General features: G+C 30.9%; 1 protein-coding gene across 1 annotated transcript; it reads left to right on the top strand.

Moving 5' to 3' along the window:
- Window positions 1-2,808: 2,808 nt before the first annotated feature.
- On the top strand, window positions 2,809-16,957 carry LOC132753296 (filamin-C-like; the record flags this gene model as incomplete). The annotated part of the gene is made up of 10 exons (XM_060743751.1): window positions 2,809-2,952; window positions 3,368-3,508; window positions 3,957-4,085; window positions 8,178-8,351; window positions 9,000-9,173; window positions 11,163-11,372; window positions 13,089-13,247; window positions 14,560-14,646; window positions 15,239-15,266; window positions 16,255-16,957. Coding segments are annotated over 9 exons (1,229 nt in total), but the record flags the coding sequence as incomplete, so codon positions are not given.
- Between the last annotated feature and the right edge of the window lie 65 nt (window positions 16,958-17,022).

The raw sequence follows: 17,022 nt of genomic DNA, 5'->3' as shown, positions 1-17,022 counted from the left end.
CAGAAACACAAAGGACTAAAAGGCCCATTATAACTCAGAATTTTTTTTCAAAAGCGTTTAATTTTTGTTGTTCTTTAATAGTTTTCAAAAAGTTACTCATAAAATATGATTAACAAGATCAAAAAGGAAAAGCGGCGTTCAATGAATAAGCCAATTATCTGTCTCATGTTTTTCTTCTGTTGAGTTTTGACAATAGGTAAGTTATAATAATTAAGTAGTGATTTAGTGTTTTGTATGAAAATCGAAATACTACTTGTTTACATTTTGCTACGTTTATAACAAATAATTTCACATTAAGTGCAACTTTCATCAAGTGATAAGCATCTAAAACCAACTAAAAATTATTTAAACAACACTATATAAGTTACGAAAACTCATGATTTTTTGCCCATCCCTAAGAAGGAAAAAAACTTTTCGTTTCTGAGGCACAATATGCTTAACTGCCCATTATTACAATGTGTTTCAACTTTAAAGAGGAGGTGACATTAAGCAAAAGTAAAGGATAGATTCTGGCAGGATTGCACAAACGAGGGGGCTAGTATGGTACACTAGTTAAACATAGATTAAAATGCTAAAATGTGTTTCATTTTTTTTACAAATGGTTTTCTCGGAGGGAATATGCATGTTAAAACAGCTCAATAGTATTATCGAGTTAATAATTTTCATTTGAACTTTGTCTTTGCCCAAATTTTTGTAAGCAGTATAGGGTAAGGCCTGCCTGCACATCCGTTCTGTCTGGCCAGGCTCTATAGATTGGCTGATCTAGCATGCTGATCTTGATAATGGAAAGATAAAAAAAACGAAAGCCGCAAAAGCTTTTACGAAATTCTTCAGTTTAACCGATATTTTACTGTATTTATCAGTCTGGAGATTTTGAATATTGAATAATGCATGAATTAAGAAGTCGGCAATGCTGTATGAGTGTTGTCATATCATTGCTTGGTTATTAGGTGCTGACATAGAATGCAGATATTTGTTATTTGTTTATGTAACAAAAAAATGAAACCTTTGAAGAATTTAAGGTTATTACCTTCAGTATTGTGAAAATCAAACAAATTTGCTGCAAATACCAAACACTTAATTCTCAGCTGGATTTCCTTTCATTTTCGTGAGCAAAAATGATATGAATTACAAGTAAACTGCCGAATACTAACATGCTATATATTTGCATAATCAGTTTCAAAGAAGTTGATGTTTTACAATTAAATTACTTGCAGCAGCAGTAGTTATGAATTGGAAAAGATCAGAACAAATGATAAAACTGCAATATCATTTTCCTTCTAAAACGTTTCAAGTATTTAAGTGGAATACGAACGCTGGCATTGCTATTTGAACTCTCTATATAATTTAAAAATGCTTAGAGAAATGATCTAGATCACTGGTTCCACTCGACATGTGATACCTATCACAAACATCACTCAAAAATACAAGGTATAACTCTAGGCTATCTATTTTACATACATTGTTCTTGTATTTATTTGAGTAATAGTAAAAAATATTAGCACAGATTGCATTATGAAAACAAATCTAGGCATGTGTAATATTTCAAATTTCGTTAAACCATTCATATACTAGTTGCTTCCAGTTTAACCAAATTAATTCACTAGATTTATAGACATGACGTTTTCTGTCATATGTGTATATTCATGGGACCGTTTATTTTTTTTAAAAAGAATTTGTGTTTATTTTATTTGTATTTAGCACAAGTCAATATAATAAATTATCGTCTTTTTAAATAAAATAAGTGCAATATTAAAAGCATCTGTTGCAGACTTGACTTAATTGAATCAATAAATTGTCGGTTGCTTCTGATGCTACCTAGCTCCGACATATGCATTTTGCAGCTTTTTAATAGTGACATTATTGGGACAAATAATTTGATTGGTGTTTATATTATTTACTTCAGTAGAATACAACCGAACAGTCAAACGAGTTGTGTAATATTAAACACTTTTGTTAGATAATTGAATATTTATTTTAAATTCAGATGTTTTTTTGCTGTATTAAAACGATTTTTTTTGTAATTAAAAGTTTATTAAGTAAGTTAACCGACTATTTCTATTGTTGTTCATGTATAAACAATTTATCGGACTGTCGGGACGATGGTAGGTATTGTCAACACAAGCAAATGCTAAATTACCCCATGGCTTTGGTAATATGCCAGTTCCAGGGTTAACAAAATTCATAACAGCCATATGTTATAAATATTATACCAAAAAGTTTCTAAATGTTGTAGGCCCTGGGCGATGAACTATTTCGCTGGGAATAGTCTCTTTGAGTGTGATATTGGATCAAAACTCATTATAGGTCTAAGGTAGATTTACATTTACGGATAAGGTAAAATTATAAAATTAACGTAATTAGACCATACACTTTTTTTTTGTCGTATCGCCCGGTTTATTTTATTTTTAAACGTTCAATTCATAAAAACAGTAGGACAGTACTTGTTATAGTGTTAGCCGATTTTATTTTATCCTAAACATTTTCGAATATTAACTGTATGTCAATCACCATTATAACAGTCAATTATTTGAAATATATAGTCAATTATGCTTAACTTGACAATGAAAAAAGAGGATAATGTCACTTTAATAATATACTTTATAAAATATGGTATCCGACACTCGGCAAATGTGGATTTTTCCTAGCTTATCCGTAGGTACAAACACACTTTTACTGTTATAGCTACACGTCACAATAGATAAGTCAACCTGTTGCTCATATATTCTAAGCTGTAACTATAAAAGTTTGTTTGTACTAACGGATAAGCTGGGGAAAAACCCAAAATATTTTTAATTCCTGAGTAAGTCTATATCTGTAATTTACAGTTAGACAGTGGTCATGTCAGTGATGATAAGATTGGTAAAGCTGAGAAAGCTCCTGCTGGAGTTGGTGTGTACCTTCCCCATGTGTTTGGTATCCCGGTTGGACCCGACACAAGTCTTGTTTCAGGTATTTATAAGGGCAGAAGATTCAATATTTTTATACCGGCTCAGGTGTATGCCAAAGATCATTACTTTTATTGTTTTACCTAAAGGAAAAAACACATCATATATCTAGAATAGATGAGTTCGTCAACCAAAAATTGATTTGCTTAAATGTTTATGTTATCATATGCCTAAATTTTTATTTTGCTTGTATGTCTTACATGAAAGCTATATAGCGAACGTCTTTAAAATGTATAGCGTTCCAAACAACACGTGATTCAGGAACGAGGTTGATTGAAAGTATCGTATCGAATATAAACAGATACATGTAATCATGTAATTTATCTGAATTATAAGTAAACCCAACACGAGATATTTTAGAATTTTAATTGTATTTTACCTTATATATGTTTTGTTTGTTAAATGTTATGTGTTTCTAGCTCACGTAACAACACCAACAGGTATTAGGGATGATGTGAAAATAAATCACAACAGAATGGGTCACGTGACAATGAATTATCAGCCAAGAGAAACAGGCCTTCATATTCTTCATGTATATTACAATGACAAGAAAATCAAAGGTTTGTTTACAATTAAATCCCCACCCACACAAAAAATAAACAAACTAGAAACTGTTTAGGAAATCTTTAAACGAAAGAAAGAAACGGCAGAACTTTTTTGTAGAATCCCTGTGCATTTCGAAAAGACAAATGCCAGGAGTGAAAAAAAGAGCAATATTTTGCACCACTATTTATGCACAGTTATTAAATCATTTAATAGCACTGACATTCTAAATATTGATTTCATTACTTGATTCAATAATGTTGAATTTCTTCATTCATTTTCTTTACATTTTAGATAATAACTTGCATGTTGCTTTGATAAATATATTAATAAGACGGCTTTGGATTTAAAGTTTTAAAACAGCTATTATTATTTGCAACATAGGTATAGTTAAATGCATACTCACTATCTTGAACTCGAATATGTCTTTTCATAATTCTTATAAAAGGTATATCGCTATTTTAGGCAGTCCATATCAGTTTTATGCCCACCCACAGAACAGTAAATATGTGCACGCTTTTGGACCTGGACTAAGTCATGGTATTATCCACAGACCAGCAGAGTTCACAGTTGTTACAAAGGCTGCTGGTGCAGGTAAAGTCTAATGATTAACTGTCTCTTTCTTTTTTACAAAAAGGGTAGACGGACGTTCTTTGGGTATTGATTAAAGAATATGTCCATGTATATTTAGTAATCATACTTGAAATATTTTTGGTGGTAAGAGCCACCACCAAAAACAACAAACAAGCAGGCAAACAGCAACAACAATTGCAGCAAATTCTAATGGCGATTCTAACATCCATATTCAAACCCCCGGCTTTATATTTTCAGCAGTTAGCAATGGTACCTACTTGCTTGTATTACATGTATTTAGTTTTTATCTTATCACGTCGAATGCAAATAATGAAATTAAAATAAAGGAAGCAAAATATGCACTAAAGAAGAAAATGATATTAATAAAACAACAAAATTCCAAAACATTTTTAACACAGAAATTGTTAAAGGAAACAATGGGAATATATTCAAAAAAAATAATCGCATATTGGTTATTCACAAAATTGAAATGTCTGCCATGCCTCTGAAATAGCATTATATGCTGAAAAGCAGACAAACTCGAATAATAATTACAAGTCAAACAAAATGGAAGAAAAACTTTACACTCCATCCGAATGATAAATAAAGTTTAAAACGCACAATTTAGTAGCTTGTATTCTGTGCGAAGGAAACGTAATGTAACTAATAAGTGAAGGAAACAGCTTTGTAGAATAGAATTTCCGCCCATACTATAGCTATAATACTGAATCAGTATTAATTGATCTAGGCGGGTGTGTATTGCTGATAGAATTTCCACTAATGTCTCTTTATTCTGTATCATTACTGTTGTATAGTGGATTAAAGTCTCAAAACTTGAACTTATACATTTTAATACTACATAGTGTACAACGCCTAGTCTAGTCAAAAACCAAATTCTATACCCCATCTATCACACCGTATTACCGGCGGCAGTGATGGCAGATCACTGCAGTGATGGCAGATATCTGAAAATTACCGATCGATACAGGTAGGTTATAAATTTGGTTGGTTTAATTATATTACACAAATACGGCCCATTTCATTGCTATAAAACTATTGTCCATTGAATGGAGATACTGTAAGGTAATTTTGGACTCGTTTTTTTCCTGTTTTCAGACTATTTTGAGCAGGTTAAAAGTGAAAGCCTTGGAAAAATCCGTGAAAATGTTGTTTTCTGTTCAAAATATCTCAAGGTTTAAGTAAATGGCAGGATTTCCTGTTATCAATATAGACGTTCATCCATTGGGGTCACGCAAGCCAAATATCTACCCCGTGAGTCTTTTCTTGAAAGTTTTACAGACGCTCAATCTTGTCCGGTGAAGAAAAAATGCTGCCGTTGAAGGCAGATACATATTATAAATGCTGCCGTCGATGGCAGAAATACCATGAAAGTGGCTAACATTCTGACAGAAAATCAAGGTCAATCTTTTATCAATTCCTCTTTTCTTTGCGTCCTTTTAGTCAGAATTGAGACGTTAAACTATCATTTCTAATATTTTCTCAAGATAGAAAAGTTATTAACCCATTACCCCATGAGCATCTTGTGAAAAATGGCTGTTTTCATTGAAAGGTCTCCCGTTACAAGTTCAAGTTGCTATAAAACTATAAAAACTGCTTCAATACTAATCAAACTTGGCACAAATGTTGACTGGACCATTGCCTTTGTAACAACATGTTCAGTCTGAAATTTCCTGTTACCATAGCAACTAGGGGACATCTCAAAATTGCCAAAAATCACTATTTTGCGTTGATTTTTTCCATCAAAATTGATTTCAAAGTGCTGCCACTTCTCAATGGATAGAGATAGAGTCAAAGGCTTTTCATTTTTAGGCCACCCACAAGTCCAAAGTTTCCTTGGCGATGAGGGGGACTCAGCCCCCCCCTTCAAACCCCCGAAAAAAAGGGGGCACATCCCCCTTCTGGCAACCCCCTGATGTATCTTTTGGATGGGGGGGGCGCCTAAAAAGTGGTCAATTTTTTAAACAACATTTATCAAACAAAAACAAGTGTTTGGGGGCCTAAATAAGGCATTTTTTCACCATTTGAGAAAGCAAAAAAGGAGGGGGGGGGGTGAAAAAGGCGTAGAAAGGCGTATATATCTGGTAATGGATTAACAGAAAATGATGAAAATACCTGAAATTACCCAAAAACGCGTTTTTTTTTCATGTTAAAACATAGCCTCACATATAATTTTGAAGAAAAAATGCTGTTTTGTAGATTTTTTTGATTTTTTTCATTAATGCGGTATGTGCATCGAAAAAAAGCTTATTAGCAACATGCAGTTACAATACAAAAAGTGATGATTTAATACCACAAAATTTCGCTATAAATAGAGAAATGAACATGAAAAACTTCATTTTTCTATATTCATGCATGTGTGCTTGATCTGTTGTGTCTGTCAGTTACATGCATACAATACTATATGTATCTTAAGATTAGCAGCGCACTCCCTTTTAAAGACATAACGCCAATTGCATATTACAGCAAGTAACTTCTGTAAGTGGATATTCATTTGCTAGCATATGACATTATTTTCTCGAGGTAATAATGTTCATCGCTTTATGACAAATAAAGGCTGAAATTTACTTAATCGGCGCAGATTATAAATTATTAAATTGATGTAATAAAGGGGAGACTATTAACCTCGCAACTGGCATCAGTGTATCATTAAACAAAGTATGTTAATGTAAAATGGAAAGATAATATTATTGACAGTTCAAATATTTTCCTATATTATCAAGTTCTTGAAAAACACGACAACGTGGATTCATTTCTTTAAATTTTCATGTTTGTAATAGCGTTGTAGTTTGCCTTTGAATTACATTTACTATGCTAAACTATTAACAACAGTTCTAACATCACGTGCTCCCATTTAACTATATATTTTTTCATTCATTTTAGTTGTAACCATGACAACTTAAAAAGATGAACCTTTCGATGATTCATATCACAAGATGAAAATAAATCCTGTATTTATAGGAAAAAAACTAGAATTTTTTGATTTGTTATATTCTTTTTCTCTTTTTTGACCTTTCAATTCATATGAACAGATCAAGCACACATGCATGAATATACATGTAGAAAAATGAAGTTTTTTTTTTATGTTCATTTCTCTATTTATAGTGAAATTTTGTCGTACTAAATCATCACTTTTTGTATTGTAACTGCATGTTGCTAAAAAGCTTTTTTCGATGCAAACACCGCATTAATAACTTTTCTATCTTGAGAAAATATTAGAAATGATAGTTTAACGTCTCAATTCCGACTAAAAGGACGCAAAGAAAAGAGGAATTGATAAAAGATTGAACTTGATTTTCTGTCAGAATGTTAGCCACTTTCGTGGTATTTCTGCCATCGACGGCAGCATTTATAATATGTATCTGCCTACAACGGCAGCATTTTTTCTTCGACCGGACAAGACTGAGCGTCTGTAAAACTTTCAAGAAAAGACTCACGGGGTAGATATTTGGCTTGCGTGACCCCAATGGATGAACGTCTATATTGATAACAGGAAATCCTGCCATTTACTTAAAACTTGAGATATTTTGAACAGAAAACAGACATTTTCACGGATTTTTCCAAGGCTTTCACTTTTAACCTGCTCAAAATAGTCTTAAAACAGGAAAAAACGAGTCCAAAATTACCTTACAGTATCTCCATTCAATGGACAATAGTTTTATAGCAATGATATGGGTCGTATTTGTGTAATATAATTAAACCAACCAAATTTATAACCTACCTGTACCGATCGGTAATTTTCAGATATCTGCCATCACTGCAGTGATCTGCCATCACTGCCGCCGGTAATACGGTGTGTCTATTAGGTTTGTAGACCACTATATATCATGGCAACTAGCCACATAAAATGTCAACAGATTGTGTTACAACAGAAGTTATAATGAGTAACTATTTATCATATCCGGCATTTGACCAGTACAATCTAAGACTGTTTCGCATATTGTAATAATACAATATATATAAGACAATAGGTGAGTTATGAAATCAATACGTGTATGGTAAAACAGTGTTCGTCATTCATTTGAATTACATAAAATACGTATGTGTGACTAATTAACCTTAAAATGCAGAATGCAACATTACTACTTGTTGTAGGCGGCGTGTGTATTGCTATAGAAGGTCCTTCAAAGGCGAAGATTGAATGTGTTGATAATGAAGATGGCTCTTGTTCTGTCACATATGTTCCCACTAGACCAGGAGAATATACTATCATGGTAAAGATGGGAGAAAAAAGCATTCCTGGATCACCATTTACTGCTAAAATTTCAGGTGTGTATTTTCAGAAGTTTTGGTGTATTTTTACATATGTTACATGATTATTATCTTTAACGGGGTAACCCAGTTGGGGCCTCAAGAGAAAATCTATATTCGTTGCCGTATGTACGCGAACTACGATATTAATAATATGTTTCAAATGAACTTTAGGTTTAAAGCAAAAATTAAAATATTTAAAACGCACCTATCGCTGTTTAACATTTTGCATTTTGTTTCAAACCTTTGGTAAACTATTGGATTTGTTTCGTCTCACATATCTTAAATATCTATAGGTCTATTCTTTACCGGTCTTATTTTCTACTCAATAGATGTATCAGATATTTTATTGAAATCTCAATCCTCATTTTTGAATTAATATGTTTATTATTATTGTTCTTATTTTTTTTTTACATATAACATTTATTAATCAGAATAAAACTTAGTCATTTATATTGTTCCTTGTTTCTTGGCCTCATGGACGATTGTTCAAATGGGTTATCTCGTTTAAGTTAAATAAAGTCTTTATTATTATAATTATTATTGTCAAAATATAAGTTTTTTCATTGCTATCAATTCCTTTCTAGATGCAAAATACATCTATATTAAAAAAAACTTGCAAGCTAAATACTTGAAATTGTTTCTGTTTTTTTTAATAATTTCTAGATGGACACCCAATTAGAAATGCTGCCGAGATACCGAGTATTTCAGGTGGTAATTTCAGTTTACAGTATGAAGGTATACAGAACATGGATGTTGATGATCTTCATGCAGTTGTAGAAAGTCCATCGGGGAATGACTTCCCATGTGAATTGAGGCTTCTTCCGAACGGACATTTAGGTAAAGTATTTCCATACATTAATATACTAAGCGTATAAGTTACTGAGGGAGCTAATAAGTAAATTTATTATTGTGAAATTATTCACCCACTCACATACACTTCTCACGCACGCACGCATGCACGCACTCGCTCACTCACTCACTCACTATACGCGCCTGTGAACAGAATCTTTTCATACATTAAATTCAGTTACACGAATACTATTGTTAACTACAATTTTGTGCTATTATTATTTAAAAAAAATCAACTTTTGTATTTTTCTTGAAAAATATTTTTGAGAAACCAAATTTTCATTTCTATCTGAAAAATACATATTCAATAATATAATTAAGTGAATGTCTGAAGTTTCTATAAAAACTGATCATAACGCATAGTTCATTTATTTTGTGTGCTTCAAATAATACAGACAATTTACCAGGTTTTCACAATTTGGCACAACAGACGAGGTCATATTTTAAAACATTTGCCACGAAACACTCAAATTCTGCCAGTCTTAATTATAAATGGTAATTACTTTGTCATGTCAGTTTTGCTCAAAATGCACAATTTTCTCCAGAAACGTGGAGCGACCGTTTTAATGCTATTTCTTACATTTACTTCCGACAAATTCACTTATAATCAAAGAAAACTGACAAGCAGTGCTTACAGCAGGTTTCAACGAAATGAATATTTAAATTTATTAAATATTCTATCAGCTTTGATGAATGTTTTAAACAGTTTATTTATTCAGAGGTCTTGGACTTTTGTGTCGTAATTTGTATACTTTTAGATGAGTCTGCGTTTATTATCATCAAATAAATAACAGATGTAATAATAAACATATTAACACTAAAATAACTATGTAGTGATATATTTGTGTCTACAAGACAATCAATTAATATTCTATTCTCGATTTCAAATTCTTTAAATTTCTAGATATATCTTCACATTGCAAATATCTTATTAACCTAACGGGAAATATTTGTTCTTCTATATGATCGTGTGTGGGCTGAAACACATTCATAAACTTAAGATTCTTTCATGCGATGAAGCTACCTCACTAGGAATTGTTTATTGTTCTACACGGGTGCCTGCTCGAGCCTGAAATATTCACAGAAGGGGGTCTGAGATCTTCCTTTCCTAGAAAAGATCGAAAATAGTGAAAAATGAATCCCTACAGAATGTTTGAAACCTGCAAAATTGAAAATGTTGCAGGCTTGGCTTGATTGAACCTGTTCAGAGACGGTACTGGAAAGTGCAAGCAACTGTACATGCACCCTAGCACCGGCTTAAGCAGCATTCCATATTTAAGCCTCTACAGTGTCAGTATCACTTAAAACCAAGCTAATAATAAATAAAAATAATAATTATAATCATAAAAATACAAGAGTCCATTCCGAAGTAATGTAAAATATATACTTGATACTTTCAAAACATGAAATTGTTTTGCAAATTATGCCGCTTTTCATTGGAATGGCACTAACGTGTCACATTTAAGGTTCCATGATTATCCACGTATGAACACATTTGCAGATGTCTCTAAGTTCTATAATTTCACTATTACCATGATTAATTGTTGGAAAATGCCTAAACCGGTGCCAGGGGATGTGGACGGTTACTTTCACTTCCCAGTATCATCCATGAACAGGCTCAATCAATAGAGCCTACAACATTTTCAATATTGTAATTTTGAGCGTATGGATTCCGTTTTTCTCTCTTTTTTTTTGTATTTATGCTTGTATTCTCCTAAATTTAAGATACGTGTTTAAATATATAATTATGATATATAATAGAGCTAATTTATCTTGAATTACGTGTGTTGGAATATAAGTATTAATCATTTATATAAACCCAAACTTGATGGATACACTAACTGCCCTTTTTTTCTTCCATATTTTAGGGCCGATGGTATATTTTACTTGGTTTTGAGGTTTTAAACATGAGTATATTTTTTAGATTAATATGGTTTTTAACCATTAAAATGTAAATGAGTAATTTATGTTTTTCAGGATTTTCTTTTACACCTGAAGAAGTTGGTCAGCATGAAGTAAGTGTCCGTAAATCTGGTAACCACATCCAAAATAGTCCTTTCAAAATCTACATTGAGAAAACTGAACTTGGAAGAGGCCACGCTAATAAGGTTAAAGTTCATGGTGACGGTATTGTAGAAGGAGTTTCTGGAGTACAGAATGAGTTTATTATTGACACTAGAGAAGCAGGTATAGAAGCCGAGTCCATTGATATTGTAAAAGGAAATGTTATAGTTATACTTTGTTGATCAAAAATGTGGTGCCAATTTGATACCAGAATTAGATTTTCTATATTATTAATCCATCACATGTTCAAACGCAATCTTCCCTTTGCAAATTCAGTTAATGACTGTATCAAATCTGAAATATGTGTATCATATTTTGCATGCTTCAAATGATAAAAATTTGAAAACTCTGCAATGAAAAGAGGATACTGAATGAGAGTATGTTAAATACTGAATTTATAAATGGGTTAAATAAAATTGTATTATGACAGTCTCCGGCGAACATACTCAATAAATTTTGTAATGAAGGTACACGAATATAAAAACTGTTATCAGCACAAATAAATATTTTTCATTGACAGGCATATTGTGTAATGTGTCTTAAAGTTACGCACATGACGTCACGAAAAAAATATGCACCGTTTTATACTGAGTTACAATAACATGAGTAGTATATATGATACGATATATCTTAATTCATTATATGATAATTTTTCAAACCATAGGATGAAAAAAAATCCTGCATTTATAAACAAACTTGAATTTATGTTTATTATTTACTTTTCTGACATTACAATTCGGAAGACTTCTCCTTTAATGTTGTGTATTGGCTGAATTTAGAAGAGCTGAATCCGGCAAGACAACACCAGTGAAAAATATAGAAAAAATATTTCTCTGCAGTGAAAAATAAATTTGTATATTGAAAATGCGGAAAATGAAAATATGCAATTTATTTCATAATTTTATTTCAATATTTCATTGATAAGTATACATTGTTTACTCAATACAACTATGTAAACATTCTTATCCAATTTTGAATAGGAGAAATTCGATTTGTTTCATCATATGTTGAAGTAATGAAGCAACATAAACTTGCTTTAAATGCAATTTCTATGTTTACAGTCGTAAACTTTGCAGTTCTTGGCAAATATTTAAAACAAATTTCTGTTAATTGCGTATTTTTGAAATTTTTGGCAGGTGTATTAATGATACAGTTTACATTTTCTGAATTGTTTGAAGAAATAAAATCTTTTTTTTTTTTGACAATTATTGAGAAGTCATAAAAGACATAATACCAGAATGAACTATAAAGAATGTACAAACTTTCATATTGGACCATCTTAACTGATATGTATTATATTAATCAAACCATTGAATTTCCCGCCATAAACCAATGACCGTTCTGCACTGTAGGCGCTTTTACGTAAATAATATAGTAATAATTTTCTTTAAAAAAAACGATAAATGTAATTTTTCAAATTGTTGTTTATATTTTTTTCAAAGTTCAAAAACACCAGGTGTGCGAATGTTGATGAATACATGTATTCGTTATGTTCTGTAATTAGTTTTCAACCAGATTTTTTAAAAGTAATTATATTCTTCTACTTATGATAAAAAGATCAGTACTTCTCCGTGTTTAAGTTATAGGAAGGCCTAAGCGTAGTTATATACTGTATATATGGAACTTTATTGATAACCAAAAAATCTCATTTGATTTTTAGGATGTAGCAAACTTGATTTGACTATGAATGGTCAAGTTTAACACGGAACTTGATAATTAATACATATCATGTACATGCAATTTCAAGGTAAGGAGAACCGACATTGTCTATGGGGCCCATTGCTTAGTGCGGTTCACATAGAAATTGTTGATAATGAACTCGTCCCATATGATTTCCAGGATATGGCCAACTAGGACTTGCTATGGATGGCCCAAGGCGTAGTAAAGTTAACATGGATCTTATAGATAATGAAGATGGCACGTGCAAAGCCGTGTATAAACCAAAAACGCCGGGGAACTATGTCATCATGGTGACATACGGGGGTCAACATATTCCAGGTAAGATTTGACTCTTTTTAATTATAGTTTCACATATCAAAGTATTTTAATAATTGCGTAATTAAGTAGTGTATTTATTATACACTGCACTAGACAAAATTCCGATCATAGTATTTTTGCGTAGAGTTATCAGTAAGTAAATTCTTAATTATTGTGATATGTGTTTACAAGTAAATACATAAAGACGACCCATTTGGACCTATATAAGTCACCTAAGAAGCATTTTTAACATGGTATTAAGTTTATATTTAAGTACCACTTCTCATCATTACGCCTTCAATAAAGTTAAATTTAAGAATATGCATTAAATACATAAATAGATAAATATATAGGAAAGTACCCCAGATTTTGTGCCAATTCGAAATACTTTGAACAACTTGGGTGATATTCTTGATGTTTATTTTACAGAGAAAATATGCAGAGTTCATTATCTCATCAATAAATAAACGTGCCAAACGTTTGTTACATCTTAAAAGTAATCATTGTTCTCAATATTACTTTATCTACAACACTCGCTAAAATGTCTCTAAAATATTATCTAGATCCAATAGTTAAAAAGGAAAGACTAGTAGAAGATGATACTGTATTCATTTCCAACTGCATTCATATTTAAATGTATAGAAATTCTTCTGGGTCTTGGAATATTCCTGTGCACCAATTCTTAATCTTAAGACATGAGCACATTCTCATACACAGAACTCTAATATTTTTGTCTGGATTCATAGTGTGGAACAATGAATGAACGAGCCGGTTACAAATTGCTAAGATTAATAAAGCATTAAGCTCAGTTGTTGTGTTATACTTATTGTATAAATGAAAATTGCATAAATGTGTATTGTAAGGTATTTATAATTCAAATGGTGTATTTATAGGCACAAATTAATATGATTATAAATAAAGTTTGGCAGTAGTGAAGTTCTCATTAAGGTTGCTGTTGTATGTTGTTTAGAATGCCACTGTTGATATGTACGAGTGAATGTGTGTATATTCGTGTATTACAATCCAAAAACAAATCATTATTATATTACTATTGTTACTATAATCATTATTATTATCATCACTTTTATAATAATTATCTGTATAATAAAAATATAAACAACTCTCATCAACATCATCATCATCATCCAAATGATTAATATGATTATTATTGTGGATATCATTATAATACAAAGTCCTGAAACCTTTTGACGTAAAAACAAATAAACTCATAGTCATTTGTTAAAAAGAAAAGATAAAGTAAGTGTGATATAGTCTGTACAATACTTTCTAAAGATGAAATATACGACATATATAACATTTAATATTTCAACAGGAAGTCCCTTTGATATCATTGTTGAAGAACCGGCCGAGCCTATGCCAGAAAGATCGTTCAGAAGTGCGTCGAAACAGGGCCAAGATTGTATGTTAACTTTTCTTTTTTATCATGACTATCACTATTGATTTCATAATCACTTAAAATTTTATGATTACTATTATCTTAAGTGTTATTTTTTATCATTACTATGATGTTGATGATGATGATTATGATTTGGACGACCACTTTATCGATAAATTAAAGTCCTGTTTTTCATTTTGTTTTCAAAGTTATAAGGGGACAAAAAGTCCAAAAATAGAGCATTTTTGAGTGATGCCAGATGACTGCTTTCTGTGTGTCACCAGTGTGGATCGCACCTGTAAGAATTTGAATCAACGATCTCCATATAAGGCCGTATGGTCTAATCCCTTCACCTCCCTTGTTCCACATTTAAGCAACATATATTTTGTGTATATGATATAAAATTAATGATTTCAAAAATCAACTTTGATATAGCATTTATCTAAAATACTACTTTAATATAGCGTCTATCTAAAGAACTACTTTAACATGGAAACATTTACGAGTGATAAAGGTCTCAAATAATTTATGTTTATTTATTACTATTATGTCCACCTTTAAAGCTACCCTAATATTTACATCTTTAAGACTATCCTGTGTATGTCTTTCGTTTCAGTATGGGCGTAGGAACACAAATAACTTAGGTTTAATAATAATTTATAATTGACATTTAGTGAATGAATGACGTTCATACATGTATAAGACTTGCTCTTGTATTGGATTTTTACGCTTACTTATAAATCGCTTGTTTGAGATACATGTCTTTAAGCGTTATATTATACATGTCTTTAAGCGTAATATTAATCGTATATATGAGAGTGTGACATTGCTAGTAATTTAAAGATTTGAAAATTATATTTTATATAATTAAAAGGAAACAAAAATATATAAGCGGACACTAATATATACATTTTATGTAAGCTTATTTCGTTATTATGCTAGTATTTGAAGAAAAAAACGTTTAACGCTTGTTTGGTTAACAATAACAGTCAGAAAATATTACAGTATTATGTGGAATATTTGTTAAAAAATATGTTATATATGTAAAAGCTTAAACTTGCTGCTAAATACATGTAAATAAATTTGTTTTGACAGAATAACATAAACATACGTGTCTGTTTTGATTATATGTGTGTAAACATTATATGTATGTGCAAACAAAATATATCTATACTAACAGTGTGGTTAACTTTAATGCTGTTTTTTAGAAACATGCAAACATTTGTAAGTCAATAACAGTATAGTCATCTAAATTGTATGAAAATTGACTTAAATTTCAATAGATTGCTCCATAAAACACTGTTAAATTTGTGTATAATTACTCTGTAAATGAATTAAAAGAATAGGTATACCGAAAACGAGTTAAGATGTATAAATATTTAAAAACTTCATATTTTTATAAAAGAAAATCTTAAATTCAGCAAAAATTTTTAAATAGGTAATTAAGATATTTTATTTATAATGTACAAACTACACTTATTATTACAAATGCATCTTTAAATATATTATATATTACAAAATGATATACAGGATTTGACACTTTTGTATTGTTTTAGATCCAGGAAAAATATAAATCCACAATTTAGGCATGAAAACGTCACGATACACATTTCTTTTCTTTTTTCTTTTCAGTGTGGTATTAGAAACATAGAAGAGGATTCTTCAGCTTCAAAATATAACAAATTTTACAATAAAACAAATTTAATAACTGCTAATTAATTGAGTGTCATATCATACTATACCAGGACATTTCATGATGTGTGTTTAGAATTCATATGTTTACAACAGATGCAGTTATTTTTAATTCATATTGTCCGGAAGATGATTTTTCGCGATGATTTTTTCGGTGGGAGTTGGAACTAGCATAAATGAAAAATTGTATTCAAAAACGATGAGAAATATTTTTATTTTAAACATGACTCACTATTTATAAAAAAATACAACACAATAGACTAAAGCTACATTTCAAAGCAGACTTGTTTTGACGTGTTTTTTTAATATTTGTTCAAAATCAAACCATATCGCACAATCATTAAGTGACGAAGACTCAAGGGAGATAATCAGGAAATAATTTTGACTGACATAAAGAGATATATATAGTATGAACATTCAACCCCTCATATTGACGTTGATTTTATATTGTAGCAGTGCTGATGACTTTTGTGACATTTTTCCCTATACGTTACTATTGTTAAAAAAATCTTACCCTGTGAGCGGAAGCACTTACCTTATCTTCAACCGGTGTAATAGTATAATTTATACCCTTAAAACCCACGCTTTATTTCAAAATATGTCTATATACAGTGCCATTGCAATAAATTTATTTTAAATGATAGTTTTATGTTTTTGTCATGTGTTTACATTAAATAAGAACAAAAACTTTCACAGAATACACCTGTC

The sequence above is a fragment of the Ruditapes philippinarum genome, unplaced genomic scaffold, assembly GCF_026571515.1.
Source record: "Ruditapes philippinarum isolate M1 unplaced genomic scaffold, ASM2657151v2 ctg2600_1_1_1_1, whole genome shotgun sequence".
Lineage (NCBI taxonomy): Eukaryota > Metazoa > Mollusca > Bivalvia > Venerida > Veneridae > Ruditapes > Ruditapes philippinarum.
Note: the sequence above shows the minus strand (reverse complement) of the source record. Positions and strands in the feature narration are given on the sequence as shown.